Source organism: Anopheles stephensi, chromosome 2, assembly GCF_013141755.1.
Source record: "Anopheles stephensi strain Indian chromosome 2, UCI_ANSTEP_V1.0, whole genome shotgun sequence".
Classification (NCBI taxonomy): Eukaryota; Metazoa; Arthropoda; class Insecta; order Diptera; family Culicidae; genus Anopheles; species Anopheles stephensi.
The window spans coordinates 91,597,049-91,624,576 of NC_050202.1; the positions used below are offsets into that span (position 1 = coordinate 91,597,049).

The 27,528-nt window shown below is 47.7% G+C and overlaps 3 protein-coding genes across 7 annotated transcripts; 1 reads left to right on the forward strand and 2 right to left on the reverse strand.

Annotated features, from left to right (window-relative positions):
* Positions 1 to 1,040: 1,040 nt before the first annotated feature.
* LOC118505285 lies at positions 1,041 to 13,448 on the reverse strand. Its single transcript, XM_036040866.1, has 13 exons — positions 13,292 to 13,448; positions 12,097 to 12,521; positions 9,925 to 10,050; positions 9,659 to 9,844; positions 9,434 to 9,592; positions 8,269 to 9,361; positions 7,176 to 7,467; positions 7,005 to 7,098; positions 6,779 to 6,929; positions 6,128 to 6,712; positions 3,789 to 6,062; positions 3,209 to 3,715; positions 1,041 to 2,948 (listed from the first exon to the last, which is right to left on the reverse strand). Exons 2-13 carry the CDS (start codon positions 12,274 to 12,276, stop codon positions 2,374 to 2,376), a joined length of 6,222 nt encoding a protein of 2,073 aa, XP_035896759.1. The 5' UTR covers positions 12,277 to 12,521; positions 13,292 to 13,448; the 3' UTR covers positions 1,041 to 2,373.
* Positions 13,449 to 13,538: 90 nt separating this feature from the next.
* On the forward strand, positions 13,539 to 15,714 carry LOC118505288 (zinc finger HIT domain-containing protein 2). The gene is made up of 2 exons (XM_036040873.1): positions 13,539 to 14,091; positions 14,152 to 15,714. The coding sequence occupies exons 1-2, from the start codon at positions 14,069 to 14,071 to the stop codon at positions 15,275 to 15,277; spliced, it is 1,149 nt and encodes a 382-aa protein (XP_035896766.1). The 5' UTR covers positions 13,539 to 14,068; the 3' UTR covers positions 15,278 to 15,714.
* LOC118505286 (homeobox protein 5-like) lies at positions 15,321 to 27,093 on the reverse strand. 5 transcript variants are annotated; one of them, XM_036040869.1, is made up of 6 exons: positions 26,385 to 27,093; positions 20,995 to 21,535; positions 20,762 to 20,869; positions 16,993 to 18,495; positions 16,531 to 16,914; positions 15,321 to 16,453 (listed from the first exon to the last, which is right to left on the reverse strand). In XM_036040869.1, the coding sequence occupies exons 2-6, from the start codon at positions 21,067 to 21,069 to the stop codon at positions 16,250 to 16,252; spliced, it is 2,274 nt and encodes a 757-aa protein (XP_035896762.1). In that variant the 5' UTR covers positions 21,070 to 21,535; positions 26,385 to 27,093; the 3' UTR covers positions 15,321 to 16,249. The 5 variants fall into 5 exon arrangements, with proteins under 5 accessions (XP_035896762.1, XP_035896761.1, XP_035896760.1 ...); XM_036040868.1 differs by having other exon boundaries at positions 20,995 to 21,632; XM_036040867.1 differs by having other exon boundaries at positions 20,995 to 21,699.
* Between the last annotated feature and the right edge of the window lie 435 nt (positions 27,094 to 27,528).

Below are 27,528 nucleotides of genomic sequence, written 5' to 3' on the forward strand. Positions count from 1 at the left end.
GGTAAGCTTGGCCAGGATTCCAAAAGAGCTAATTGCGTCGTACAGTTTTACCCTGGCTATGCTGTCATAGGCGGCTTTAAAATCAATGAAGAGATGGTAGGAGTGGAGCTGGTGCTCCGCCATCTTCTCCAAGATTTGCCGCATCGTGAAGATATGGTCAGCGGTTGATTTTCCGTTTCAATATTCTCTCTTCGACGAATGGGACAAGTCGATCTTGTAAGATTAGGGAGAAAATCTTGTAGGCGGTATTCAACACCGTAATACCCCTGTAGTTGCTGCACTCTAGCATATCTCCCTTCTTGTATATGGGATAGATGATGCCAAGATTCCAATCACAAGGCATCGATTTGCTATCCCATACCTCAGTAATAATTTGATGAATTTCCTGTTCGAGTGCTGCACCACCGTTTTTGACCAGTTCGGCTACTATTCCGTCGGTGCCTGGTGCCTTGTTGTTCTTGAGCCGACGGATGGCCATTCGTGTTTCATCAATGCTAGGTGGCAGTAGCGTGATATCATCTGCTAGTGGAACCTCTAGCTGTTCGTTGAACTGATCAAAGTACTGAGCCCATCGCGAGAGGACCTCTGGCTGGTAACTGACCAGATCCCCATCCTTATTCCGACAGCAGGTCACCTTTGGTCTAAAGTTATTTCGGCGACCTGCTATCTCCTGGTAAAACATTCTTCCTGGTCCGTAACGCACTCTGCTTTCTTGAAGTTCCCGCACCCGCTGCTCTTCCCAAAGTTGTTTTTTGGTGCGGTGAACTCTTCTTCGCGCATACTCGCGTTATATGCCGCTGCTGCATTACTCGGTACGCGCAGTTTTTACGTTCGGTAACTTGCCAAGGACATCATTTTCATCTTGGAGAGTGTCGGTGTTCACACGGCAGGACCGGGGTTCAATTCCCATCCACGCCGCGCCTCCTCGTACTCAGGACGGCTAAAATCAAGTCACCGAGACCATTCGAGGTTGAAGTTGAAGGAAATCACGAAGACAAGAAAGTTCTTTCTTTAAGCATAACACACACGACACGATCGTGCTAGCTTATACCATGAGTTGCAAACTCTCTTTATTATCAAATCATAAAACCACACTCACATGTTAAAAATATAATGCCAAACTTTTATACCACACGTCCGAAAAAGCTTACGATACAACGAAAGTTTAGTAAATTGCTACTTGTGAAACGATAAAGTATGTAAAACACGACGGCAAGCTGCGGACCACCCGCCGCAGTGGGTGCCACATAGATACTTTTTTTCTGTTTTTCTGTATTTCATATTCTCAAGTAGTTTATTATACCTTTAGGACAGTTTAGGACTGCCTCCCGTAGTGTTATTGCTAACCCCAGTTTGCCACTGCACCGCGAAGCAAGTGATTGCATTGCGCCACCCCCTTGCACGTGATGCCTGGATGATGATCATTTTTATACACCTAAAGTGTTAGCATTAGTTGTCGTTTTTACTCAGTTAATATGTTGCTTCTTTTTCAGTTTATTCATGTGACTGTAGTTCAGCTGTTTTATTGATTTCATATTCTGATCTCCGCTCGGGACAACGACGACGCTGGCGCACGACCAAGTTCCGACACGTGGTCCGACCCACCGACAACCCGCCGATACTTTCAAAACAATTTTCCCGTTTGGCCGATGTGTTCCATCTTCCGTGGACAGTAAAAAAGCCTGGACCTGCGCTATTCTACTAATGAATAAGAATCCTGCGAAAGAAGAGAACCAATACGCACAAACTCAACCTTTCAGTTCAATGCAACTGCGCAATAGAGCTGAGCCATACACCAGCTTGCCTTACACCAAAAACGCAGAAAACTTACTTTTAATAGGTGTAAACCGAAAAATGAAAACCAAGCAACCTCTGGTGGGACATTCGAACCGACCAGAGATGATGACTCCCTTTTTTGCCCTCAATATTCAAAACTCGGGATTGCTTTAATCTAGCCATTTTTCTTTAGATGCCCCTTTAATCGTCCCACCTTAACGAATGTTTACGTGTGTGTGTGTACATGACTAGCGTTACATATGTCCTCTTCATGTCCCGTGTTGCAGGTGATCATTGTACGGTCTCGATTCCCACCTCCAAGAGGAACTGCTGTACAATTCGCCTTCATTAACAAATTATGCTAAATGCCAAATTACAAAGCCTACTAAACCTATCAAACAAAACACTCTCACCCCCAGGCATACACTCGCCCTCTCTTTTTCCCTCTTACACGTTCTCTGTTCCGCCATTTCTACTGCTAGAATAAAAAAGGTTGCTGAGACTTTGAGAGAGTGACTACCAACAACACCAAGGACTGCCAGCCACGCGCGTGAGATGGGCAGGCAGCACAACCGTTCGGCAGTTTTTTACCCTTTTTTACATGATCGAACAGAGTCCGGATGCTTCAAGGCCACTGGTCACCCGTGGCTGTCGGTTAAGCTCTATCTCCTTCAAGCTCTCCTTCAGCTCATACGCAACATCAGTTGTTTCTTCGAACGCAACCACTGCAGCATCATCCGCTGCAGTCGTCGTCGTCGTCGTCGTCACCGCCGACGATTCTTTATTATTGGACTGTTCGGAACCGTTCTTTTCGTGCCTTTCCTCCCAACTTCCGGCACCATCGTCTTCGCGCGCGTTAGCACCGTGCTCCTGCTGGTCGTCCTGCGTATCTTCGTTAAAATTGTTCACATTCACACCATTGTTCCCATCGCTAGTTGGTTCCCCATCGTTGGGCGCCGTCGCACCGTGATTAGTATGGCCACTGTTTGACTGCTTCGTCTTCGTGATGTTGATCTTGATTTTGTTCGGCACGACCACGGCCGACTGTGTGGCATCCTGCAGTTCCACATTGCCGTCAATCGTTGCCTTCGGTTGCCCCGCAACGCCCATCTGGTTGGACGATTCTGATGGTGATGGAATGCTTTCGTCAGGAATAACGTCGTCGTACAGTTCTGCGGAAAATAGTGAGTCAATTATAGCGGTGCAAAATCGTTCGCTGATTGAAGCGATTGCTCTGACAATTTTACAACATGTTCCCACATTTGGAGAACGACGAAATTACTGCTGATTTGGTCATCACAAATGACGATACCCATATGAAAAGTCAGTGACTACAGCAAGAACGGACAAAGGATCTGCTCATGAGTGTCTCTATACTACATGTCCCACATCCAAGTAACCTTTCAGCCACCCCTGGCCCACCATGACTTACCCTCATCTGCCGCGTTGGTGTTGGTGGCCGGGGAAGGATTCTCTACCTCTACCAGGCTGGATTCTATCGTGCCGACGTCCTCGAACAACGCATCCTCCTCGTCCGCATCGTCTTCCTCCTTCGGTTCCTGCTTTATCTTCACACGCAGCAAGGAAGATAGCTGGCTTTCGCCATCTGCCGTTCCAGCCTCACCGGACGCACCATCGTCCGGCTTGTCCTCGATCTCATCCAAATCCGTCACCTCGATGTTGGGTTCCTGTATGAAGAGATCCTCATCGATCTGACGCTCCTGGAACTCGGGCTGACGGGGCGATTTAATGTTCGCTGCGGCTCCCGATGATTCTTCGTCGCCTTCTGCCCCACCATCCGCGTCACCACTGTCGCCTCCTCCTCTCTCACCACTCGGCTGTTCATCACCGTCATCGTCGAGGATTTCTTCAACGACGGGTTCCACAGCCGGCAGCACTATCACATCATCGTCATCGTCGTCATCCTCCATTGCAATACCTGGTAAAGAGTAAATTCAAGGTTAAGATGCAAATACGTTTACCCTTGTGTCTTCTCTCTCTCTCTCTCTTACCTTTTGTGCTAGACGACGATGTTCCCTCACACTCATCACCTTTACCCGCTACGTCGGAGGCTCCCGCCTCGCTCGTGTCCATCTCCCCGCCCTCAGTCTTCTGGCTCTCGTCCAACGACGCACCGAGCGTCCCATTGCCGAGCGTCGATTCGGACATCGTCAACGATGCCTTGTAGTCTTCGTAGCACAGCGGATGGTACGTGCTACCTTCGACCCGGATCGCATTCTTCAGATGCCACTCCTCCGTTTCCTCGTTGTAGAAGTGCTCGAACGTATCGTGACACATGTGACACTGCCGATCGTCTTCGTCGGAACCGGCCGGACAGCTCGGCTGCGGTGAATCATCGTTCGTCGCAAACTCGTCCCCGTCCAGAGCGCTGCTGCCGATTCCTCCACCACCTCCAACGCCACCCTTCTTCAGGTCACCCTGATCAGTCTGCTGCGTTTCGAACCAATTCTTCTCCCGTTCCTCCAAGTCTTCGATCTCTTCGTACTGGATCCAGTCCGACACGTCGTAGTACCACTTGCGCGAATGTGCCTTCCGTGCCGAGTCCCGGTCACGTCGGTTCTGCCGGAAATGCCAATCAAGATGCTGACTGTACTTCATTGTCTGCTCGGGTGGGAACCGCACACCGCAGCTGCTGCACTGCATGCCAGAGAACAGTTGATGCACGACCGCCGTTTGGCGTTTCTTCAGCGTGTCCGGTTTGTTCAGCAACACAGGGTCGATTTCTGGAATGGGTGCTTTATCCTTTTCTTTGGACTTGTTGGCCGGATCCTTCGAGTCCTTCGAGTCAGCGGCGGGAGCTCCACCGCCATCGCCAGCAGAATGGGGAGGAGTCGGTGAAGAGGAGCTGCCACCGCCCAGCTTTGTTATGATGCCGGCCGCCACAATCTTTTTGTACAACTCCTCGACATTAATGTTCGCGAGAAGCGGTAATCCTCCGCTGGCAGACGAACTGGCCGACTGGTGCTGCTTCGCTGCAGCTGCCTTATCGTCCGCCTCTATTCGGTAGCCAGGGCCATTCTTACCAGCTGCACCGGTTTGCATCGCCATCGAGGGCATTAGGTTCGTGAGATAATCAAGCCCGGTAGACGTGGAGTTGGGAGGCGCAACGCCCGGATGGTGCGGACCCATACCCGGCGGAAGATTGTTCATTGGTCCGAAGCCCATGCCTGGCGGCCCGGAGGTGGCCAGCGCTGGAGGGACCGTTGTCGGAGGACCAAAGGGTGGATTGAGCGGTATCGGTGGTGACAAGGCGCCAGGATCTTTCGGTGGGGTGCGCAGATCACGGTACATGGGCGTGCGGATCATGTCGCGAATGTAAACCCGACCCGGCACCACACCGTTCGGCAGGGCGGTGAACCGTATGTAGTAGTCTCGCTCGCGTGATCTCACCAGCATCGGCAAACCACCGTAATCCACCGGGAACGGTTGCTCGTCGATCAGCACGGTCAGCAGAAAGTCCGCAAACTGCAGCCGATGCATGACACCGTACACTTCAAACATTTGCGGCTTGCAGTCCAGAAACACCGGTATCATGTATTTCGCATCGACGATCATGTTGATCTTACCCGCCACAAGATCCTTGCGACAGTCGCCAATTTTTACCTGCGGCGCCGGGCCAGCGATCTTGAACACTCTCGGCTTGCCGTCCAACACGATGGTCGAGGGCTTGTCGCCGAAGTAGCACTCGTACCAGGAATCGTCGATGTACAGCTCCCGCGTGGGAGCGCCTAAACGCATCTGATACACTTTATTCTCAATGCTAACCGATTTGTACGGTTCGTTGAACCCCAGCTCGAACGTTTCCCGGTCGTCCACCACCACCATACGAGCGCCCTTCTGAAATCCGATCTCCTTCGGCTCGTCCCAGTTGATGAAGATGACGGCAATCTCTTCGTAGAAGCGTATCTCGCGCTGGATGCCGTCGATGTTTATCGTACGCACACTATCATTCATCTTGGACAGTGCCGGATTCATCATCGACATACCGTTGGCGGGTACTCCAGCCCCGCCTACCAGTACGCCCAGCGGTAACGGACCGGGAGGTGTCGGGAATCGGGGCATGCCGTCGGTCATCACCTGGAATGGTGCCTGCTCCCAAGGGCTCGGCACCACCATGCCGGGACGAATGCCACCACCTGCCATCGGAGGTACCGCCATCGATCCACCAACGATCGGTCCAACGGCACCGGGACGATTCGCCCAGGCTGGGCCCGGCGGAACAGGCTCGACCCGGTTCCATTTCGATTCGCGGACTCTTCGTGGATCTGTGGAAAGCGTGAGATTTGAAATCACATTCGCCAGAGAAATCAAGCACTTGCCCACCACTTACCTCGCTGGGCACGGATATCGGGAGGCGGCACGGACGTCGGTGGAATGCCAATGCCAGCGAATGGAGCAACAACATCGAACGGTTTGCCGAGCGGCGGTTTCCCATCGATGGGATGTATTTTGCCGCGGAAATCATTTACAACACCACCAACGCTATCCTTCGGGTCGTTCATACGCATTCCCGACGCGCCAGCTCCCACCATTGGTCCCGAGACGCCCGTCACAATTACATCGTTGTCACCGCTAAGGGACGTATCATCGATTCCGATAATCGTCGGTTCCTGACGCTTCACGGACTCGATGCGTTGTGCCTGGCGGATCTTTTGGGTCTCATTCAGCTGAATCACCTGCTTCATGAGAATGTTGTACTGTTCGGGCGTAATTTCTCCCTTGTCCATTTGCTCCTGTGCCTGCGCGATGATGGTTTTGATGTTCGTGTTCATACTGTCCATCGAATTGTCGTCGTCCTCGGTAAGATCGTGGCCCACAAGTGTGTGATGCGGCTGCTGCTGCTGCTGAAACCGATGATCGATATCGCCCGGTTTGGCTAGCGAATTGATCGATCGTCGGCGTTCGATCGGATCATCTGGTGGAATAGCCAGTTCCAATAAGTGTTCAACGTTCCACGTCCTTCCCTTCCTGCGATACATACCTGGCAATTTATTGTACAGCAGAGGTCGACCGAGTCTATCCTTTTCCTGACTTTTCTCCAACCTCACGTCTCCTCCCAGCTTTGCTCCGTGAATGCTGTTGGTTCGCTCCGAAAGCGGAGATCTCGGCTGGTCCGCAGCGTTGTTATCCATCTGTACGGAGAAAAATGGATCACGATCATTACGTTGTGTTCTTCAAGTAAAAATAACTTCCAACCAATGATTTACCTTCGCAAAATCCAACTCTCGTCCATCTCCTGAGAGCAGCAGCGTGCCACCAATTGGTAATTGCCGAAGATCAACATCCTCGTTACCAAACAACCTATCGGAAAAGGAAGGAAAGTGCGCAGGAAATTAGCAATCTGTTTTCGATACGCAAGGTTCTGCTCTCACACTTACGCATCCAACATTTCCGCTTTGCTCTTTTTCGCGTTCGGCTCCTCGTAATTGGTGGTGCTGGTTCGCTTCTTTCCATTGGCGTATCCATCCGCGTCCTCCTCCATCTCATCCGATCGGTTCGATGGCGAGTCCTTCAACGATGCCCTATCAACCTTTGAGCCTACATTCGCCGACAAATCCGGCTCCGTCGACGGATGTTTCGGCGTGATCAGCTGCAGAGGAATTGCTCGTAAATCGATATCTTTAGCAATCATAGCCGAAAGAGCTTCTTCGTCGTCTGTGGCGCTATTATCTGTAATAAATTGTATGATTAAATATGGCACTCGTCGCACACACCAGACCGCGCAGTGTTGCAGCCGTTGCTTGCGCGTGTGTTTTTTTTTCTTTCTGCCAGTGGAAATCGGGCTTTATTGACTTCGTGCAAGCGAATACCGAACACGCACTCTTTCGCAATCGACTGTCCGTCCGTCGTTCGAAATCGTCCAAAGCCCTGAGACCAAATCTAGACTACGTGAGACGCACGTGCTAAAATTGCGCCATAAGAGATCGAGAGAGAGAGAGTAGATACGACGACGAGACAACAAAAAAACGCTTCATTCGACACATTACCGGAGCGGAAAACTCTGTTCTGAGATCCCTCTGGGGTGAAGGGATTTCGTGTGCGTTCTTCTACCATTATTCGTTTTTATTTTGCAACCAAAACCTGTGCCCTCTTTTCACTTGTTATCGGTAACGCTATCCAGCTAGAAGAATTGATCGATCGTTCGTTCTTCAACAGTGACAGGGTTACGCAGCAGCAGCGACAGTCAGCGGTCAATCGCTTCTTACGCTACATGTTACTCAGCACTCAGCGAAATGTCCGTTTTTCACTCACTCTCTCACACACATACACACACATACACACCACTGTAGAGTAATAGTTTTCAAATTCCCCAATTACAAGGTGCCGCGCGGTTTCAACCCACCCCTGATCTTATTTGTAACTTTGCACCAACACACAACGAAAGCCGGTAGCGTTTGCCGAGGATCATCGACACACCGATACCGGATGGGGTACTAAATAATAGGATAATGTGATGAAGGTCGCTCTTACTTTGTACTTCCGAAGCCTTTTGCCCCGCCAGCATCATGGCCGCAATCGTCGCGTCGTCTGTATCTTCCGCACTGGGACGAATGTCCGGTCCAGACTCGAGCTCATCGATTTTGATCCGTTTTTGAGGACCGGCGCCGAAGCGCAAATCAAGGTCGGAGGCGCTCCCGACTGCTGATGCTGCTGCTGGTGCTGGATGCTCGCCAGTCTTTTTACTATCGAGATGGTGGATTCGTGCTTGTTGAGATGATTTGCCTCCCGAGGTGCCGGCTACCGTTGCCTCAGAAGCGGACCGGCTTTCCACCGATCGTGATTTTCCCTTTGGACTGTGGTCGCTTTGCGAATGGTGCGAGGATGAAGATTTTTCCGACGAGGATTTCTTCTTTCCCGGTGATGTGGTAGTGGTGTGCGGTGATTTTCGACCACCACCATGTGGTGACCCATCGCTGGCGCTATGCGTGCGCTGCTTCCGTTTCTCGGTACTGCTGCTCGATCGTGTGGACGATTTGCCACCCTTCGCCGACGATCTGCTGCTCGAAGACGAAGACGATGAAGCGTGCTGCTCCTTGCGATCTTTTCGTGACTTCGCATCGTGCTCGCGACGCGATTTGTGCGCAGATGAGCTGCTGTTGCTGGTGACCGAAGATGATGCGAGTTTTTTGCCACGGACAGCTCCTTCTTCAAGCAGCGAGTCGGATCGGGCGCCATCGCGGGGTTTCCCACCAACATCCCGCTCCTTCGCATGTAGGGACGATTGTTTCGTACCAGAGAAGCCGTGATTGGCGGAGTCCATCAAACCACCAGCAAACACGGGCGGTGGAATTGATAAAGGGCCTACCAGTCCGGAGTGGTTATTCACACCACCAGCCGCCATTGATGACGGACCACCGTGCTGGGCTGCTGTTGCTTGTTGCTTTGCCAGGCGAGGATCGCGCGTCTTCACCATATTGATCATGCCTTGGGGAACGGGAGCGATACGGGATTTCGGTGGTGGAACGATGCCTGCGATAGAACCTCCTCCTGAAGCACCAGCTGCCGGGTGCATTGCCGGAGCACCAGCAATACCGTCGGACGCTTTTATCAACTCTACCGAAGGCTGTAATTACAAGCAAAGAAACAAAAATCACCATTTCGTCGTTGATTGCCGCAAACAGCCCAAACGTCTTACCTCCTTTGCAACACTCTCCGTTTGAATGCTTAACTGTTTTTCCTGCTCTAGAATGCGTTTCTTCGTCGTAAGCAACTCTAGCTCGAGCTTTCGCGCTTGCAACTGCAGCAGCTCCCGCTGTTTATCTCTCAGCTTTTGCTGCATCGCTAGCGTGGGTTCCTTGCGAAGGGGAAGCAAGCAGTCAGTATCACAACGACGTGTTACATTATCTTCAGGTTAACTTACATTGCCCTTCAGGAACATCGGATTCAAGTGGATGGATGCTGCCTTCGGTTTTAGCTGTGCCGTGATGGGCCATCCCGGGTCTATCGAATTGATTTTTACATCCAGCGTGTACAGCTTCGACTGTTGAAACACCTCGTTCCACGTTTGCCGCAAGCTGAACATTTTTTCCCGTATCTTCTCGTTGACCTGAAACGAGTTAGGAAGAAAGGGCTCGCTTATTATTATCCCCGCTCCAACGCTTACAGCAGCCGCCGCTCGTTACCTACCGTTTGAAACACGCCGCAAAACATATTTACTATGACCTGACTGAAGAGCGTCTGATACTGCTTGCCCACATTCTTAACGATGGAATCAACGAGGTAAAGTATTGGCAGTTTTACATCAGGTGCAACCTATATTAAAATCAATGTACGTTACAACGGAAGATGTGGTGATTGCGTTCTGCAGCAAACAAACAAACAGAAAAAAACATATGCTTTTTCTCTTTTCTTATGGACACACACTATCGACGAAACAAATCGTGGAAAATGAGATGATAAGGGAGATGATGTTTTAACGAAAACTTAAAAAAAGTAGCTTACGATTGTCTCTCTCTCGGACGATCGAATGTGAAAAAGGAACAAAAAAGTATTTGGAATTTATCCAAGTCCATTAAAATGTATGGCACAATTACAAGTTAAAGCCCAACCATTAACGAAGGGCCCCATCTTCAACAGCTAACGTTAACAGCCAACTTATTAAACCAATTTCGAAATGTATTTTTACTCATTTTACGAGTTGTTTTACTTTGTTGGCACTTTAAGCCGAGAAACCCCTATGCACCGGAGCGGTGTTTCGTTTTGCATTTCTTATATCCAAGCAAAAGTAGTAGTAGTAGTGTGTCCCACGCACACATGCACTGCCCAAGAGATTGCAAAAAGGTTAAAAATAATAAGAAAAAACAAAAAAAGGTAACATAATAAACAAAAACTGAACAAGTCTAGTCCATAACGTTTCGTTATTACATCGCAGGGAATTAAAAGATAGTTCGCTTCAGAATGATTTATTGTTCAATAGTTCAATTAACTGTGTACTCTTCTGCTTTGAACTGTTTTGGCTTTGTCACCACACTCTATGCTTTACCACGATCTGTTGATCTCTTCACTCTTTGGTATACTTTAAGGTTAGAAGAAAATAGCGTAAAAATTTGATTCTAATTACTCTATACTCAGGATTTTCCAGTTATCTTTTAGTTGCTTTAAGGCGAACGATTGCCATTTCGTGGTGATTTTTCTTTTTTGCTGTTCAACTTTTAGTTTGGGCATTATTAGAAGCGTACGATTGTAAGGGGCTCGAGATACAGATTTCTTATAGCGAAAAGGGAGGAGGTTTCACAGACTATGGATTTTCTATGATTTATTTCGATAGCCGAATCATATGTGCCGACCGACTGTGCCATTCGAACAGTTCCTTCAGTACGTGTTATCACTTGCTTCTTTTATAGATATAATTGTGTACGAAATTTGTGTGGATTACACTATCAGTTAACCTTTTGCTCTGAATCGTTTATGCTATACAGAACAATCTTTTCGATCGGTCTGAATAAGACTGAATAAGTGATCCAAGTGTCAGAGAGCTAGCGAGTTTTTGGGGTGCTTAGGTTGAACTGTTGGGCTGTAAGGAGCAATCAATTTACAAGATTCGCGGAACAACGACAACAATGGCATTTTAGAGCATCAGATCGAAACGAAAGTGAAACATCTCTGGATAATTGAGTGTCTAATAGGGGAAGAAAATTGCATCTTGCCGCTTCGCAGCTCTTATTAAATTCTTTCTGCGTTTTTGTTGGAGTAATATTGTGACATTCAGTCGATTTAGAGATTTTTTTAATTGTTTGACGATCTGCCGCCATATGTCTTTATCAAAAATGAATGAATGAAGACAAGGGATTCTCAGTTTGCTTGATCAAATTTAAATAGTGTTCAAAAAGCGGTGCTCACAGGGTAATTGACACAGGGTCGTTTTACAATCTTATGAGAGTTTTTGCGGCTAAGCAAGATGCAATTTCATACATTTATGCTACTATTAATGAATGCAGTTTTTGGAATTGATTTTCATCCCATACACGAGCAAGAGCTCAACAGCCAGAGGCTATACATACTAATATCACAATGTTCTATCACACATCATTTTACACACTACGATTTCCTCACTTTGCGCAATGTTTCACAAACGTTTCTTCTGAGAATTGGTTTGCCATTTCGAGTGCATCGGTTAACTTGCTGTTGTGATTTTTTGTTGTTTCGATTTAAGCGTAACATCTCTGACTACATTGCATCGATATGTGCTACAGAAAGCGATCCTCTCAGTTTTGGGACACCGGCGAGGCGTTGGTCGTAATATGAACATTTAGCTGTAGATAATAGAATGGTAAGAGTATCGGACATAAATTGTTTAACCTTTGTCAGGTGCTTTTCCACCGCGTTCACGATGATCTGGGCGTACTCGAGGTTTTCCTCGGCCAGTATTGTCAACATGTTTATCAACGGTTTGCTGTTGACATTCAGGTCGGCTAGACTGGAGAGATACTCTTTCTCGATCTGCTTCGCCCGGCTCTCGGCGGCCGGCGTCTGCTCCATGGCCGCGTAGTACGAACCAGCTGCCACGCAAAGCAAAACCTTGGGCAACGCCAGATACGAGACACGAGAACGATGACGGTGCTGCTGTGTCGGCAACCGCGTAGCAGCTGTAGAGCGCAGTAGGGCAGGCTGTTTAGGCCTTCGCTGCTAAATCCTCCACCGCTACACGCTACAGCTGGACGCCTTCTTCACTGCACGCCAAGCAGTGGACAGATGTCCGTTGCTCTCTGCCGTTCTTACGTCCACTGGAATAGAGAGAAGAAAGGAGGCACATGTCACTTTCGTTGCGCACATTACCTTCCCGGCGAAGCGATAACGAGCGGTAGGGAACGCGAAAAAAAAAACCATAGTAACGCGACATAGTAACACTAAAATGGAAAGCAGTATCGAGGCTTTTGGTAGCCAAAGCAGCACCGAGTTGGGCGTTCAGTTAGTTCTGTTCGGCCCATTTCCCAAAAACAAAAGCACTATTTTGTGAACATTCGAATTGAGCGAATATCGCACATCACATGCACATTCACATACAGTACTCAATTATTAACACATTAATATCAGAAACCCGATTTCTCACTACCACTAGCGTGCTGTAAAGCAATTAACGAGCGTCTCGCTGGAACATAGTTGGTTCGATCGCAAACTGTAGTTAAGGCTCGTTTCTGCTTTCCAACCAGTTAATGTAGTAATGGCAGAATCTCACATCAAATGAACACCGTTGTGTAGTAGCAGTACATCAATTATTTCTGTGCCAATTACGGCTGTTCACTGCGTGCGTGAGTTTACGAAATTAAAACATCGCAAATCACCCATACTCGTCGAACGAAAAACACGTCAAAAACCACTCGGCATTTAACGAAACACATCGAATTTCATCGCGCAGCTACGTCTTCTTGTTCTTCCCTGTTGCTCTTCTTGCTTTGCTCTTCACGCGTTGAGTCATCTATTGCACTTTTCCCGATCCGAATTGCGCCCCCAATAACACCGTTTCACCGTATCTAACGCGTTCCACTTCACTTACCTGTGGTTCTGAGTAGTATTTGCACAGTTTCCACTAGAATTAATGTAAATCACACTTCTAATATTGCAATTTTTCCGGAGCAACGAGGCGCGTGCCTGTCGTGCTGTGAAAATTTTGCCACTTTATAATCGATCGTCGATGAACGTAGGCTTTCATCGATTTCTTTGATGGCGGACGTGTAGAGAACGGGTCAGCTCGCCGTGTGGAGAGATTTGATGGACCGCAGTTTGACAGTTGGTTTCAAATCGTGGTGATGGGTTTGGAAAAGTAGGGCCAAAGAAAAGTCTAGCGTATTTTGCCCATGCAGAGGAGCAATTTAAGAGATTTCTGATTCCAGCGAAACGTCAATTAAACGATGAAAAAACGGTTTTATAATAATTATAGTTTTCCCATACATAACAAAAACCGATGAAACATTTGTCGACCAAGTCGACATCGATGAAACTCGCGGAGACCAATGTTGCCCTCGATAAGGCGGCAAATTCGGCGTTGAATGCAAGGAGAATTGAATTAATCCCTTGCCTAGCACAAAATATAAAATATGTAATTCTGCAGCTTACAAACATTCCTATCCTTGATGCATGTGGTTAAACATTTGATAGTACAATCAATTGCGTACCGGTGCGTTTTGTTAAGCTCATTCTGTATTTGTTTACATTTTTCCAAAACGTCTCTTGCTGTCAAACTCACGTTTGTGCACGGTGCTGGACTATTGCGCGAGCACGAACGTATCGACAGTCTTCTTTTCCTGCATAAAGCACATAAACACAACTCAAAATGAATGAAGAAATTTGCAAAATGTACGTATTTTATGGCTGCAGCATTCCGCACGATACAATAACCCTGTTCCCTTTTTGCAGCTGTGAAGTAAACAAAGCAAAGTACAACTGCCCGAGATGCAATCTGATGTTCTGCTCCGTTCAGTGCTACAAAGCGCCAAAACACTTGGAATGCTCGGAAGGCTTCTACCGAGAGAACATCGTGGAGGAGCTAGCGCTTCGAAAAGCGGAAACAGATGCTGCCGCCTCGAGCAAAACTATGCTGGAAATATTACAGCGCGTAGAACAAACGGATGCGCTGCAGGATGAAGACTCATCGGAAGATGCCGATTCTGTTCTGCAGGAGGACGAGGAGCAAGAGCTGGACTCGGACGACGAGGCACAGGAAGTACAGCTGGCAAGCAGATTGATGGGAATCGATCTGGACGATTCCGCCGAAGTGTGGGACCGGTTAACCGATGCGGAAAAGGAAGAGTTCCAACGGTTTCTCGAGAATGGCGATATAGTAAAAATGCTACCGGAGCCAAACATTTGGTGGGCAAAACAGTACAAGGTGGATCTCGTACAGGCAGCCGAGCAACCACAATCACACCAGGAGCAAAGCATGATTAAAAATTGTCCTAAAATAGCGAACAACATCCTTAACTTGAGCGATATGCTGAAAGACGCACCTTCCCCAACGGTGCGGCATAACGTGGCCAATGTGCTAGCGGCTTACACGTTCGTGTATCGCTACTTCTTAGGCGACATCCATGAAAGTGCACTGGAAACAGTCGATTGTTTGCTTGGTATATGCGTAAATCTCAGCAAGAGCGTAATTTTCGATACAGACCTAATGGCTGTAACCTCCGTTGCCAGTGAGTGCTGTAATTCGCAGCTTCCAACGGACAGCGACACGTTGAGCGTGCTGAAAGCGGACGTCCAGATGATGTTTGCCGGCCCGAAAGGATGTAGTAAAAAGTATAGAAGATTTTTCCTGCTGTCAGCTTTGTCGGACGTACGAGCACTGCTGACCAAAGCCAAACGTGAGCTGAAAGAAACAGATCAGAAACCGAAGGAAAGCAGTGAAAATGTATCCTGCGACAAGGTTAGTTTAGACGTCGGAGACATTAAACACGTCGATGGCCCATTACTGCGGAGCTGCGTGAAGAAGGTAGACTTTTATCTAGCGTACGTTCGATCTCCACACTGTCAGCTGTCGGATTAAAGTAGTTACTTATTATGTAGAAAAAAAAAAACTCCCAGAGCTTGTTATCAAAATATAATACTTCTTTTATTTTCATCTTTCTTATGAAATCATCTATACTCATCTTTTCTTACACGTATATACAATGTCGCATTGTACAAAGAAAAAATCTGTTCCCTATTGTGCTGGGGTGTCTTTGCTTCCGGCCGGGACACCAGCTAAGCAGATAAATGGATAAACGTATAAAAGTAAAACTGGTTCGAGTATTAAACCTTTTTTCGACTCTCCCCGATCAAAAGACTTCTCTGTACATTTGTTATCAGCCGCGCACCCTTAACTACTACCGGGGGTGCCGGCCGTATGTGACAACAGAACGCGATCGTCCTCTGCGAACGATGCGTACGAATAAGTTAAAAAACGAAAACGCACAACTACAAAATAAAAAAAAAGAAAACAAACCTAGCGAGATAATCTAACAACAACGATTAAGAAGAACGAAGACACAATCCTTTGGGTCAATCCTAACGTCGTTTGATTGTGACCGTGTGATGCGTGCGTGGGTTTCTTTTTGCGCGGCGTTAAAATAAATATACTTATGAGTGGTGTTTCGCAATGCTAAAAGTTGGTAATCTGTTAAATACTTCTTTAAAAAATACGATCCTAACATAAAACACCGAACAGCTATCGTTTTACGAATAATGCAACCGACCGCACGGCAACCGAACCACGGTAAATGGTTCAAAAAGGACGAGAAAAGCAATCGATCATTTACCGAACGACGCTGGTAGATAACGATAAATCCAATCCGAATGAAGCAAAATAGACAAATGCCACTAGGTGTAAGACGCCCCTTCGAGGTTCTGCATCCTGCTGTATGTGTGTGCGCGCGCGCGCGCGATTAGGTGAGTATTTCCGAGTAACAACCACAGGTGGCTGCTGCGTCCTTTTGTACCAACGACTCCAACGGTCGGCTGCGGACCACCGAAGGCATCATTATAACGCGGTGGTCACGGACGAGGGCGAACTGGTCGTGGTGGATGTGGACGTGCTGATCGTACTGTGCAGATGGTGCAGATTCTCGGGCGAATTCGACACAAGCACCGTTCTCGTGTTGCCGTCCGTGTCCGTCTGTTGTTGGGCCACCAGATGAGGTAAGGAGATCTGGACCGGAAGCGTTTGGTTGTCGGCCGTAGGTACCTAGACGAGCGGTAAAACAAAGGTTTACTATCGATTTCTGGCCTTCCACCGACCGGTCAAAGCGATCGCACACTTACATGTATCGTTACACTTTGCGGAAGACTTATTGCACTTTGTAAAAGGTTTTGCGTCGATGAGCTCTGCTGTCCAGTGGCGACCGATTGGACCACTGCATCGACAGTATCACTGGTCCCTGGCCCACTCCCACTGGTGGTCGTTATTGTCAAACCGGGCGGTAGCGTGGCTATCGACGTGCTCGGCGTACCACCGTTGGCTATGGTCGTTGTGGCCGTGTTGTTGCCTGCAGCACCGTTCGTTGCGTTTCTGTTACTGTTATTATTATTATTATTATTATTGCGATTGGAGGCCTTTTCCTCCTTGAGCCGCTTGGTAAGATGCGACTTGATGTGCTTCCGGAGGTGATCCTTTCGGTAGAAACCCTTCCCACAGTCGTTGCAGATCTTGAAAGAGAAAAGGAAATTCACCATTAGCGATCGTGCATTGCGGTCCACAGTACGGAAAACACCCGAACGACGTACCTCCGTCTTAACGCCACTATGTATGACGTAGTGCAAATTGAGATGTTCCTTCCGCTTAAACCCTTTCTCACACACATTACAAATGAACGGCCGCTCCGGATTGTGGCCCAGCTTGTGCCGCTCCAGGTGCTCCTTACGCTTCAGCCCAGCACCGCAGATATCACATATGAACCGTCGCTCGATCTTGTGCACCACCAGATGCTGCTCGAGACATTCCTTCTCCGGGTAGGCCATGTGACACTCGGGGCAGCAGAACAGTACCGTCCCGTCGATTGCGGTTGCAATGTGTACCTGGCCCGGTTTTTGCCGCTTCGGTTTCGGTGGTTTCGTTTTGTACTTGCGTTTCTTACGTGCCTTCCCGCTGGCCGTCGTGCCCCCATTACCGCCACCCGTTCCGTCCCCGTTTTCTCCCGGCTCGTGCTCATGGTCGCGCCCATTCATGCCCGACACGCTACGTGCCTGGTCCGGTGAACCTTCCGCCCCATTTTCGCCCTGGCCCGAACTGTCCGCCGGTCCGAACTGTGTGTTTTCGTTCGAATGGTCGTCCGTCACCTCCTGCTTGATGATGCCGGGACCTATAGTAACGCCGGGCGGTAGCACCAGCTGCTGCAGGACGTGACTGCCATTCATAATGGTCGCCATCGCTGGGTTTGTTGTGCCGTTGTTGTTGTTGTTGTTGTTATTGTTGTTAAACTTTAAGTATGGCTGCAGGTTGAGATTTTGCGGAGTGCGCGACTGTTGCTGCTGCTGCTGTTGCTGCTGTTGCAGTTGATGTAGCTGGTGCTGTTGCTGCTGCTGTTGCACCATCTCTAGGATATTGCTGGTCGAATGCATCGAGGTCGGCTGATTCCAGATGGATGAAGATTCTTGCTTAATCTGTCGCAATGGCGGAGGATTTTCACTGTCAATCTTAACGCCACCCGGCGAGGAGGCGTTATTGGAGGATAGGTTCGACTGTTGATGCTGCTGCAGGATCGTCGTGGAACCGGGATTTTGGGAAGCGAGTAACTGCAAGTCTTGTGGCTGTAGGGCGGCCACTATTGTCATCCCCTCCGGGAGTCCTTGATTGTGAAGGACTTCTTCGTCTTGCGGACTGTAGGCCACCGTTAGCACCGTGGTGCCCTGCTGAAACCCTTGAATGGGAATCTGCATTTGGCCCATCTGAAATTTGGGCGTTTGAAGTGTTCCCGACCCCGGTGACGAACCGGTCTGGCCTTGGCCGGCTCCCGATCCTGCCACTTGCGATGGTAGTGGGTTTGGGTTTAACACCTGAATCTGGACGGTTTGCTGTGCATCACCCGGCTTTGCACCGGGCATCGTGATGGGGAGGGTAATGTAGGCGGGTGAGGTCATTCCTGGGTGCGGCATCCCGGCCGTGGTTACGATCTGTCCCTGTTGCGACTGTTGCTGATGAAACATTGCGGAAGCTGCACTGACGGCGGTTCCATCCACTGGCCGAAGGAACTGCATGGCTCCTTCGCTTCCGGACACCAATCCCAGCACCTACAACGACGATTGATATCTATTACAAAAGCTTCCAGGCTGGAGCAAGACGTGCGTTAAAAGTTAGACTGTTTTTCACGATTTTTCATGCAATCAGGTTCATTGCATTGCCCTAGCGATCAATCAAACCGTAAATCGTCTTTTTCTATCGTGCGAACAAAATTTTACAGCACGACAGTTAAGGCCAAAATAGGATGAGCAACTGTTCCTAGAGAAGAACTTCCGGTCACGCAACAGACCCTGCTAATCGGGCTAAAAGTAACGAGACAAATTTTAGCTTTATTGATGGGTGACTTTAACGAAGACGAAGGCATTTTAGGCATGTTGTTGTATGTCGCCAAGATAGAGCAGCATCTGATCGTTGAGGTCTAGAAAGAGCTATCACTAAGCCGCAGGGCCTTATGGTAATTTATTTATATTCATGAAGTTGAGCTGTTCCTTTATGTTATACTTTAACGGGTTATGCTGATTCATTTCTGCACATACTAGCGCAGTAACGTTTCTGTTCGTATGTTCGATTCAATTAAAATGTCATTTCCCATGCCGTCAGCTTTTCAGTCCAACTTCGATAAGGTCAAAGTGCATCAGCGCCGATCTACCAAGCGGATGTACTCGGCGCACAAGACTCACCAACCTACAAAATGACATTCACTTTCAACTATTCCAACCCAACAAAAAAGACTCCACTCCATTTGCTTAGCCATAAACTCCGGAGCTTTCTAGCAAAAACGATCCGGAAAGGGTTTACGCGCAACCCGCAAACAGCGAAAACCAACCTAAATCCTTAAGATTTTCATCACGATGAAAATAAATTCATCCGATAGCCCCAAGTGCGCCACGATCTTTTTCAACCGTTTCGTTCGGTTTGCTTTCCTTGCGCATTGTGTTCCGACGTTCGTTCCCACCAAGCGTGCCGGAGCACGGAAAGGGGCAAACATGATCTTGCTTGCCACCGCTGCGTGGCCACCCCATACCAGCATTGATGATAGGGGCAGCAAAAAGTTGAGTAAAAGTGAAAGTTTTCTCTCTCGTTCGAGGAATGAACTTTACTCGACAGCGACGACGGCGACGAGACGACGTTGGGTGGTGGGAGCACTGACGAGCGAAAGATAGACCGGAACGAACAGGAACCCTGAAAGGAAATGGGCAAATGGGTAATGTAACGACGGCGAGGTGGGCTAAAGCCACCCCTTTTACCACGTTGAGAGAAAGAAATAGAGAGAGAGCGAGAGACACTGGCACGCTGCCAAAGTTTATTGCAGACCGCTGCAATTCAACGCAAACAACCAGTTTATGTGATGTTAGAGCCCCGCTTCAGAGGGTAAAGTTTATATTTATCTAGTTGAGTAGCTTTGCGTGATTGTATAAAAAGTACGGTCAACTGTTGCATTTATTGCACTTGAGCAGGGTGCAATTTGATTGCCTAATAGTTCGCTGGATGAGCAAGTGTAGCTCATAGTATAATGCGTATTAGCTCGACATTATCCGGTGCTTTTAGCTTCGTAGATGAAGAAAGATAGAGAGCGCACAAGCAAACGAGAGACGAAGCGCGTGTTGTATTGAGATCAGATAAAAATGAAAGTTATTTCTTGCCGTCCTATCTGGTGGGTTTTATCATCAAACAGATGAATAGTCTGCTACGTAAAATCAAAGCAAAGAACCGATCTTGAATTTTAATACTCTTTTTGTTAATTAACCTTTCGAATCCCTTAAGTAGCAGGTGCGCTAGAGCCGATATTTGCATGCCGAAATCGAGAAAGATCTTACTCGGGCGCAGCCTTCACACCAATGCATCCCCAAAAAAACCTTGAACGATTGCATTCAAATTCATCCGCCATCCCTCAAACTGCTGCATGTACGCATTATACGCTCGCATCCACATCACGCAAATCTGGCGCGAGGGTTTCTCGCTTGCGATTTATGGCTGGCGTTGAAATCACTCTCCAAATGCAGCCACGGTTTGCTACCGAGCGAGGTGGGTTTAAGACGATGAGAAACTGCAGCATTGATGGCGGTGCTAGCTACAAAATCAGCATCTTTTCTTGAAGCATAAATGCCTCGCTCGTGTGTGAATGTATGCCAGACCGAGGCTTTGTTCTCGAGCCTTAAGCCAACGCAGTTCTCAGACCTTTTGCATCATCAGCGTGTCAGCCCAGGTCATGGGTACTACACTACTACGCGCCAAAAAACACGAGCATTCTGGCACGGGAAAAATACATTTCCCGCTGCTATAGCTGCTGTGTGCTAACTTCCCCCCATGTCTTACCTGTCCATTAGAGGCCGTTGTGGTAAGATTCTGGGGAAACTTTCCTGCCGTAAACTGATTCGATCCAGCGAATGGGTTCGTGAACTGAGAAAAGTTCATCTTCGAACACTGCAATTGCAAGAAAAGAGAGGGAAAATCACACATTAATTTTGTTGTACATAGTAAACAGTTTACAGCGAACAGATAGGTATTCTTATGAGGTTACAATTATGTATTGCAGATGTCAATTTTACCTCGATGTAATTTTCATTGTCGTCCATCTTATCTTCCACTCCCTTCCGCTCCGTGACAATGCTTGATTCGTTCATGAGGGCTGCTGTTTTTGCGGGACAAACAAGACCCGGCTCCTGTTTTTGGACAAACTTTTAACTCAATTTATATTCTTGTCCACAAGCGTTTGCCTTACTTTCCCCCGGCCGTCCAAGCCGATACCGTTTAACGATTATAGTTTTTTCGGACCCCCTTTTCGCTGTCGTCCACCACTTCTGGCACTTGAGTGAAATAAATGAATGGGGTATTCACATGCGTCACACAGATCGCAACGTCGTTTCGTTCAACGTTGAAACACCGAACAGGGCAGCAGTGAATCGCTAACGGGAAACGGCAGCCAGTTCTCACTCGATTTCACATTGCTACCGTGCGCACGGCGATGACGATGGCAGGCAACACCAGCAACACACCGTGTTTTACTTTCAGGACACATTTATTTCTTCGCATTTGCTCACTCGCCCAGTGTCCCAGCGATCGGTGGACACTTCCAAGTAGTGCGCGCGCCTGGGTAAAGTTTATGCAAATGAAAACAGTTTCAACACGCGTTAAAGCACCGCACCACAGGTGAGCTGCCGCCGAAGGATGTGCATTCGTTGTCGCACTTGGAACCAATTATACAAATTATTACAAATCCAAGCGAGAGCTACTGTAAATCACACAAACGATCACTGTAGAATAAGTTGAAGCAATACAAGCACACTCAATGATTGCTGTTTACGTGCGAATAGAGAAAATGCTTTCTTTTCCTATTTTAAAACAGATTCCACTTGTACTGATATTCTTGCGATAGTTGTACTAAATCACAAACACTTTCAATTTTCAACCAATAGCATTTTACGTAGATAGTTTTAGCACATAAGTGATGTCATAGGATACCTGAGCTTTGCCTTTCACTCACGGCGGACACTGCGTACCACGGGCCACAGCTAACCAACGTAGCTGGGAAGTGTGAAATCAAATCTCAATTGCATTTCGTAACCCTTTCTCTTCGGTGGCTTTAACATTTCCGCCTTACCCGCTAGAGCCACCGTTTGCTGCACTGCACCGTCACCTTCACTCAAGTTTCGCTTGTTAATTCCATGTAGAGCGGTCAGGAAATATATATAAAAAAACAAAAAAATTGCAATTTGTTGCACGGTCTTATATAAACTCGATCGATGTCAGACACTTCACAACAGTTCAAGTTGCTGCACGATCATCGAACAGGATCGACTACCACGGATCACACTTTCCACTTCAATTTCGGTTTTGTTTTGGGAAGCACAAGGAAATATTCATCACACTTAAAACATTCTTACTAATTCGAGCACAAGAAACACTGCGCTGGATGATGGCCACAAACTGGTAGGTTAAGCTGAGCAATAAGCAATCACAATCAGCAGGCACAAAACCACAAACGATGTAGAAATTCAAGCTCGAGCGAGCTCATTCCACCGTGGGAGCAGGTCATAGAGAGGACGAGTGCTTTCACATCGATAGTGAAACTACTTTCAGTCGCGCAAGGCGCATTGATCGCGCATGTTCCGTTTTCGTGCGGAGAAAAAGCATGCACACACAAACACACACTGCATACAACTTAAGCACCGTACCAACCAACCAGCTGTACACCCAGGGGTGGGGTGGGGGGTCTTCAAGAGCTGTTAAATATTGCGAATCTTGAACACTACACGACCGACCCGGATCGCGGATCCGACCACTATGACGTCGCTGGCCGCGAGGCCGTTTTCCAGAGCGGGGTTCCTCGCGCGATTGCGGATGTAGCGGACGATGATCATCGCAAACGTCGTCGTCGTCGTCGTCGTGTTCGTCGTGGTCGTCGTGATCGTCGATCGCCACGAAGCAGAAAGCCAACAGATCCAGAGAGAGAGAGAGAGAGAGAGAGGCAGCGAGAGCATAGCAGGCGCCGAACACGCGTTGCTTTGGTTACAAAAGCTCGCTATTGCTATGCTTTCCCTTTGCTCTGTAGTAAACGTCAGGTCTGAAGACTGCTGTACTGGACAATGTGCTTGTGTCCATCTGCGTACACGCACATTGGAATTTTATGCCATTTTTATGGATTTTTTGCGGGCCCAAAATCGCTTCAGCGAGAATGATTGTGATGAATAAACTTGTGCCTAACCTTTAAGGGCCATAGCCGTAAAAGATGCAAGCAATGAAAGCTCCCAGCAAGCAAACATCTCTTCATCGGAACGAATTGATGCTCAATGCTGCTAAAAGAAATATGAGAGCTGTTGCTCATAAATCTTCCTTCGGTATTGGTGATCGTGATCGTGAAGCAACTTTTTTTAAACCACTGTATTCCCTGCTGTAAGCGACCGAAATCCCCATTGTTTACTGACGTGATCGATACATACACACACACACACACACACAGACATGGAGAAGTGATGTGGTAGTAGCTCGGTAGTAGTCGTATCAGTCACTGATCTTACCACCACGGCCACCGTACTAGGAGCTACGGTGAGGGGAAGGTTGAGGTGTAAAGTATTACGCACAACGAATCTAATGTTTACATAAACCATCACCACCAACCAACCGGATGATCTGAGCACCGAGTACGGGGCCTTTACGAGTGTATGCGTCTTGCGGCCGATCGTTCCTTTAGCAAACGATTGTGAATCAGCAACAGTGCATAGGAACGAGCAAAAACGCAGAGCTATAAATTAAGATCGTGATCAAACTATTCTACAAGAATTTAGCATAATTTTCGATTCCCCATGAACAGGAGGCGAAAGTGAATTCCTCTTTTCCCTGGGGAGCAGTTAACATCGATCATCGAGATAATGAAAAATAGACGATCCCCGTGAAAGATGCTATCGGCTCGCGAAAGGTTCGTTGTGCACACCGCCGTTTAAGTCTTTCGTTCTGGAAGGCTTCGTGAAAGCTATCAGCAAGCGCGAGGTACGCTGTGTGCGCTGTCGTTTAAGTCTTTCGTTCATGAATGCTTCATGGTTGGTTTTCCGTTTACATTTTGTTTGTCTAATGCATTATCAAAATTCCGATCTTTGTTTGCTTTACGTTTCCGTATCGAAACAACTCTAATTGAGCGTAGAAATAAATCACTAAAAATTGAGAAACAGTTTGAAATGATGATCGTCGCACAGCTAATCATACCGTGCCCTGCGCCTTAAGCAAAGCTCCAAAGTAGATAATAATAGTGCACCGCGCCGTGTGTCGTAGAATAATGCCCTTTTAATTCCCATCCACCAGTGTAGTATCCAAAGCAGCAGTGTGAGTGCAGCACACCTTTTCACAGGCATGCCGCATTTTCACACCGCCGTGTTCCTCATGCTGCTGCTGCTGCTGCTGCTGCTGCATGCGTTTTGAGCACACTCGGCAGTGACTCTCCGGTGTGGACTCCCTTGTTTCCCACTGCAACGTACACCAACACACACGGACACGGACATCGCCGTCATGGCATGCTCGCGCGGTACAGGGCTCTATGCCACGCCAATGTCTTATGTTTTGCGCGGCCAGTTTCGCCCGCCTCTCCTCAGCCCGCTTCCCTTTCCGCACGAATCAGTGCATTCGTAGTCCGCAGTGTGCAAAGGGAGAAAGAAAATTTAGAAAGTGGAGAGAGTTTTATATAATCCAGCGAAGCTCGGCTGTTCGAAACCACTCAAAACTGCGGTGAAGTAGTGTGTGGTAGTTGTTTAGGTCTCGATTTTTGCCCTCTGTCTCTGTCGTTCACCTATTTAAGTTGTTTCGATATTCCGTTTTGTTTCATTTCAATTACATTTCTTACAGCGTGCTACCCCCACTTTCTGCGATGGAGAACGCGTTCGATCAGCTGTCTTTGTCTCTACCGTTAGATTGCCATGCCACTTCTTAACGGAAGTCGGCGCGATTTCGTTCCGTTATGTTTTCTATCGGTCCTGTCCTGTTTCAATTTCAGTTGGCAATCGGGACAGGTTATTTAGAAATATGCCTAAAATTTGATACACCTGCGTACCATAAGCGTTACGTACGGTAAGATCATTTGCAGATGATCAACCGAACCCCGTTGCTGCGTGTGGCGCAACGTTTCGGCGTTTCTTTTGTTGGACGATTGTTTCCAAATTGGTTGATGCGAGACTTTCGCACGCTGTTCGCTGCAAGCGCGAAAGACTTTGTTACGCCAACCAGCAACACAAACCCCACATCAACAACACAACGTCACCGTCGATCTTTGGACGATCTGGAGGATCTGTGCTTCTTCTTGCACGACTACCACACAAAAACCTGAACCGTGCAGCTTCGTACACACGCTGGGAACACTATCACAGACCCACGATCGGGTCGGTCGTTAGCAGGAGAACCACGGCGCGTGTGCTGCTGCTGCGCTTGATCGTCTTCATCTTCAACCCGCTGTCGTGAAAGATCAAAAGTTTCACTTTCGTTTTTCGCTCGGGCTCGCTCTAATTCCATTCACCACGCTCTTTTGTCCCGAGAGGAGGAGGTGGTGTTGTCGTCGTTGTTGCTTGTCCGCATTGTGAATTCGTTCGGGTGCTGGAAAACAATGTTACACATGCACATGGCGGAAAAAAGAGCAATATGACTGCCAGTATATGAGAGAATGCGCGGTTAGGTGGGCCTAACTAAACACTCTTTTGCTTTATGGTAAACAGAATTATGAAATTTTGATTCCCTAATGTAATGTATGCTATAGATTCATATTTGGACACATGATCCTGTCTTCCAATTATGGGGGAAAAAATGCGAATCTTTGAATATTTATTACCGCATTCTGACCTGCTGTACAAGTAGCGCATACTTTAATGATCCTATTGTTGACGAGATGATGGCCGAGCGATATCGCAAATGCGTGTAACACCACATAGAGCAGCGAATCAGCAATGTAACTTCACATGCCGTGCGACCAGCGGATGACAAAAATAAAACCTTAACGCACCGTCGACGACACGAAGGATGACGTCGCCGTCTGCTAGGGGGCACAGGCAGCAAGGTGGACAAGTGACGAGATGCATAGCTGAGGGATTTATATTAATAATCTACCGTTCTCTGACAGTCCGGTGTACGAATTTGTAATGTAAACATTGCACCTTAAGCAAGCCTTTATATGCGCTTTTCCCGGATTTGTACGTAAATTGTTTATCTATGCGCTTGCGAGCAGATTGCAATTTGCACCAATGCATCCATCCATTCGCCTGACTAATGATCCTCCCCATTTGCAGATGCAATGCAGTCGGCAGGGTTTTGAGCAAAACATACAATAAAGCAGTTGCGATGGAAACGTGGCATCTTTCCTCCACGAAAAAAATGCTCCCAAATTTCATCCAAGCTTGCTAGTTGCTCATCGCTCAAACACGGTTTGTTGTTGTTTACTATATTAGGAAAAAATAGATCCACTCACCCGTTTCGATGCGTCGCGCTAGCTCTTGTTGGCCGCTATTTACTTCTGCTGCTGGTGGTGGAAACTTTTCGGGCCAATATTTTTTCTGGTTGCGACTAATGCCGGCACTGTCGCAAGCTTAATGAGAGATTAATGTGTTGCCTACCCGGAGGATCCGTAACGAATATTGCTTCTTATCCAGACGATAGCACTGGTCTTCGGCTGTCTGAGGCTGTTGCTAATGTTTTTCTATTGCACACTTTACGATAGGGAAGCTAAGCATGTATCGCACTATTCTTTTCAAGCATAACACTGCACTGCCACGCACTAATGAGGAGAATGATCACAGAACCAACACAACTGTCGCGACTCTTCTTCTGTTTCGTGCCTGTCGGTCTGTGTTTTGGAGGGAATAACACTTAAACAGGAAGCAGCCACAGTTTCAATTCACCGATAAAGATCACTTTGGCTGTATGAATCGCACTGCGATTAATACTGCATCAGCTAGCGCTTGGTAGCATTTACGATCCATCGAAGGCGCTAACAGGTAACAAGCGGCTCAAGCGATTGTTTATCCACTACAGAACGACACAGACACGGGAAAAACGGCTGACGGAAAGGTGCAGCAGCAAACTACTAAAACGAAACGAACAAATAAACTATGTTTATGCTCACGCAACACACATATTATTTCTCTCCTCCAAGCATATGATGTTACCGAGCAATTTGTTCTGACATTGGGAAGAAATAAGCTAAAACAACAAGTACCCCAAGCAAAGCCCGGCCAAGGGAAGGCTGTTCAATTGAGCATGGTTTGACAGCTGGGCAGATAATGGCATCGGTGCGTTTGACGTTTCTGTTGAATCGTTCAACGAATGTAGTTGTGTGGGGAATGAAATAATTTTGATAAACTCATGTTATTCGTCGCACTAGCTCCGTAAAGATGCAGTGAGCCCCATCTCCTGGGCCAAATTCTAGCTCTAAGAACTTGAATAATGTTTAAAGTAACTCATTGTACGATAATCAATTGTTGAGAATACTGATCCAGTTCTGTGGAAGCAAGAATTCAGGACGAATCATTTGCTTTTTTGCTCATAAATATGCTGTTTCTGGAGAGGTTTTTCGTAAAACAGTATCTTTTATGTCAAATAGTAGTTCCATCGTT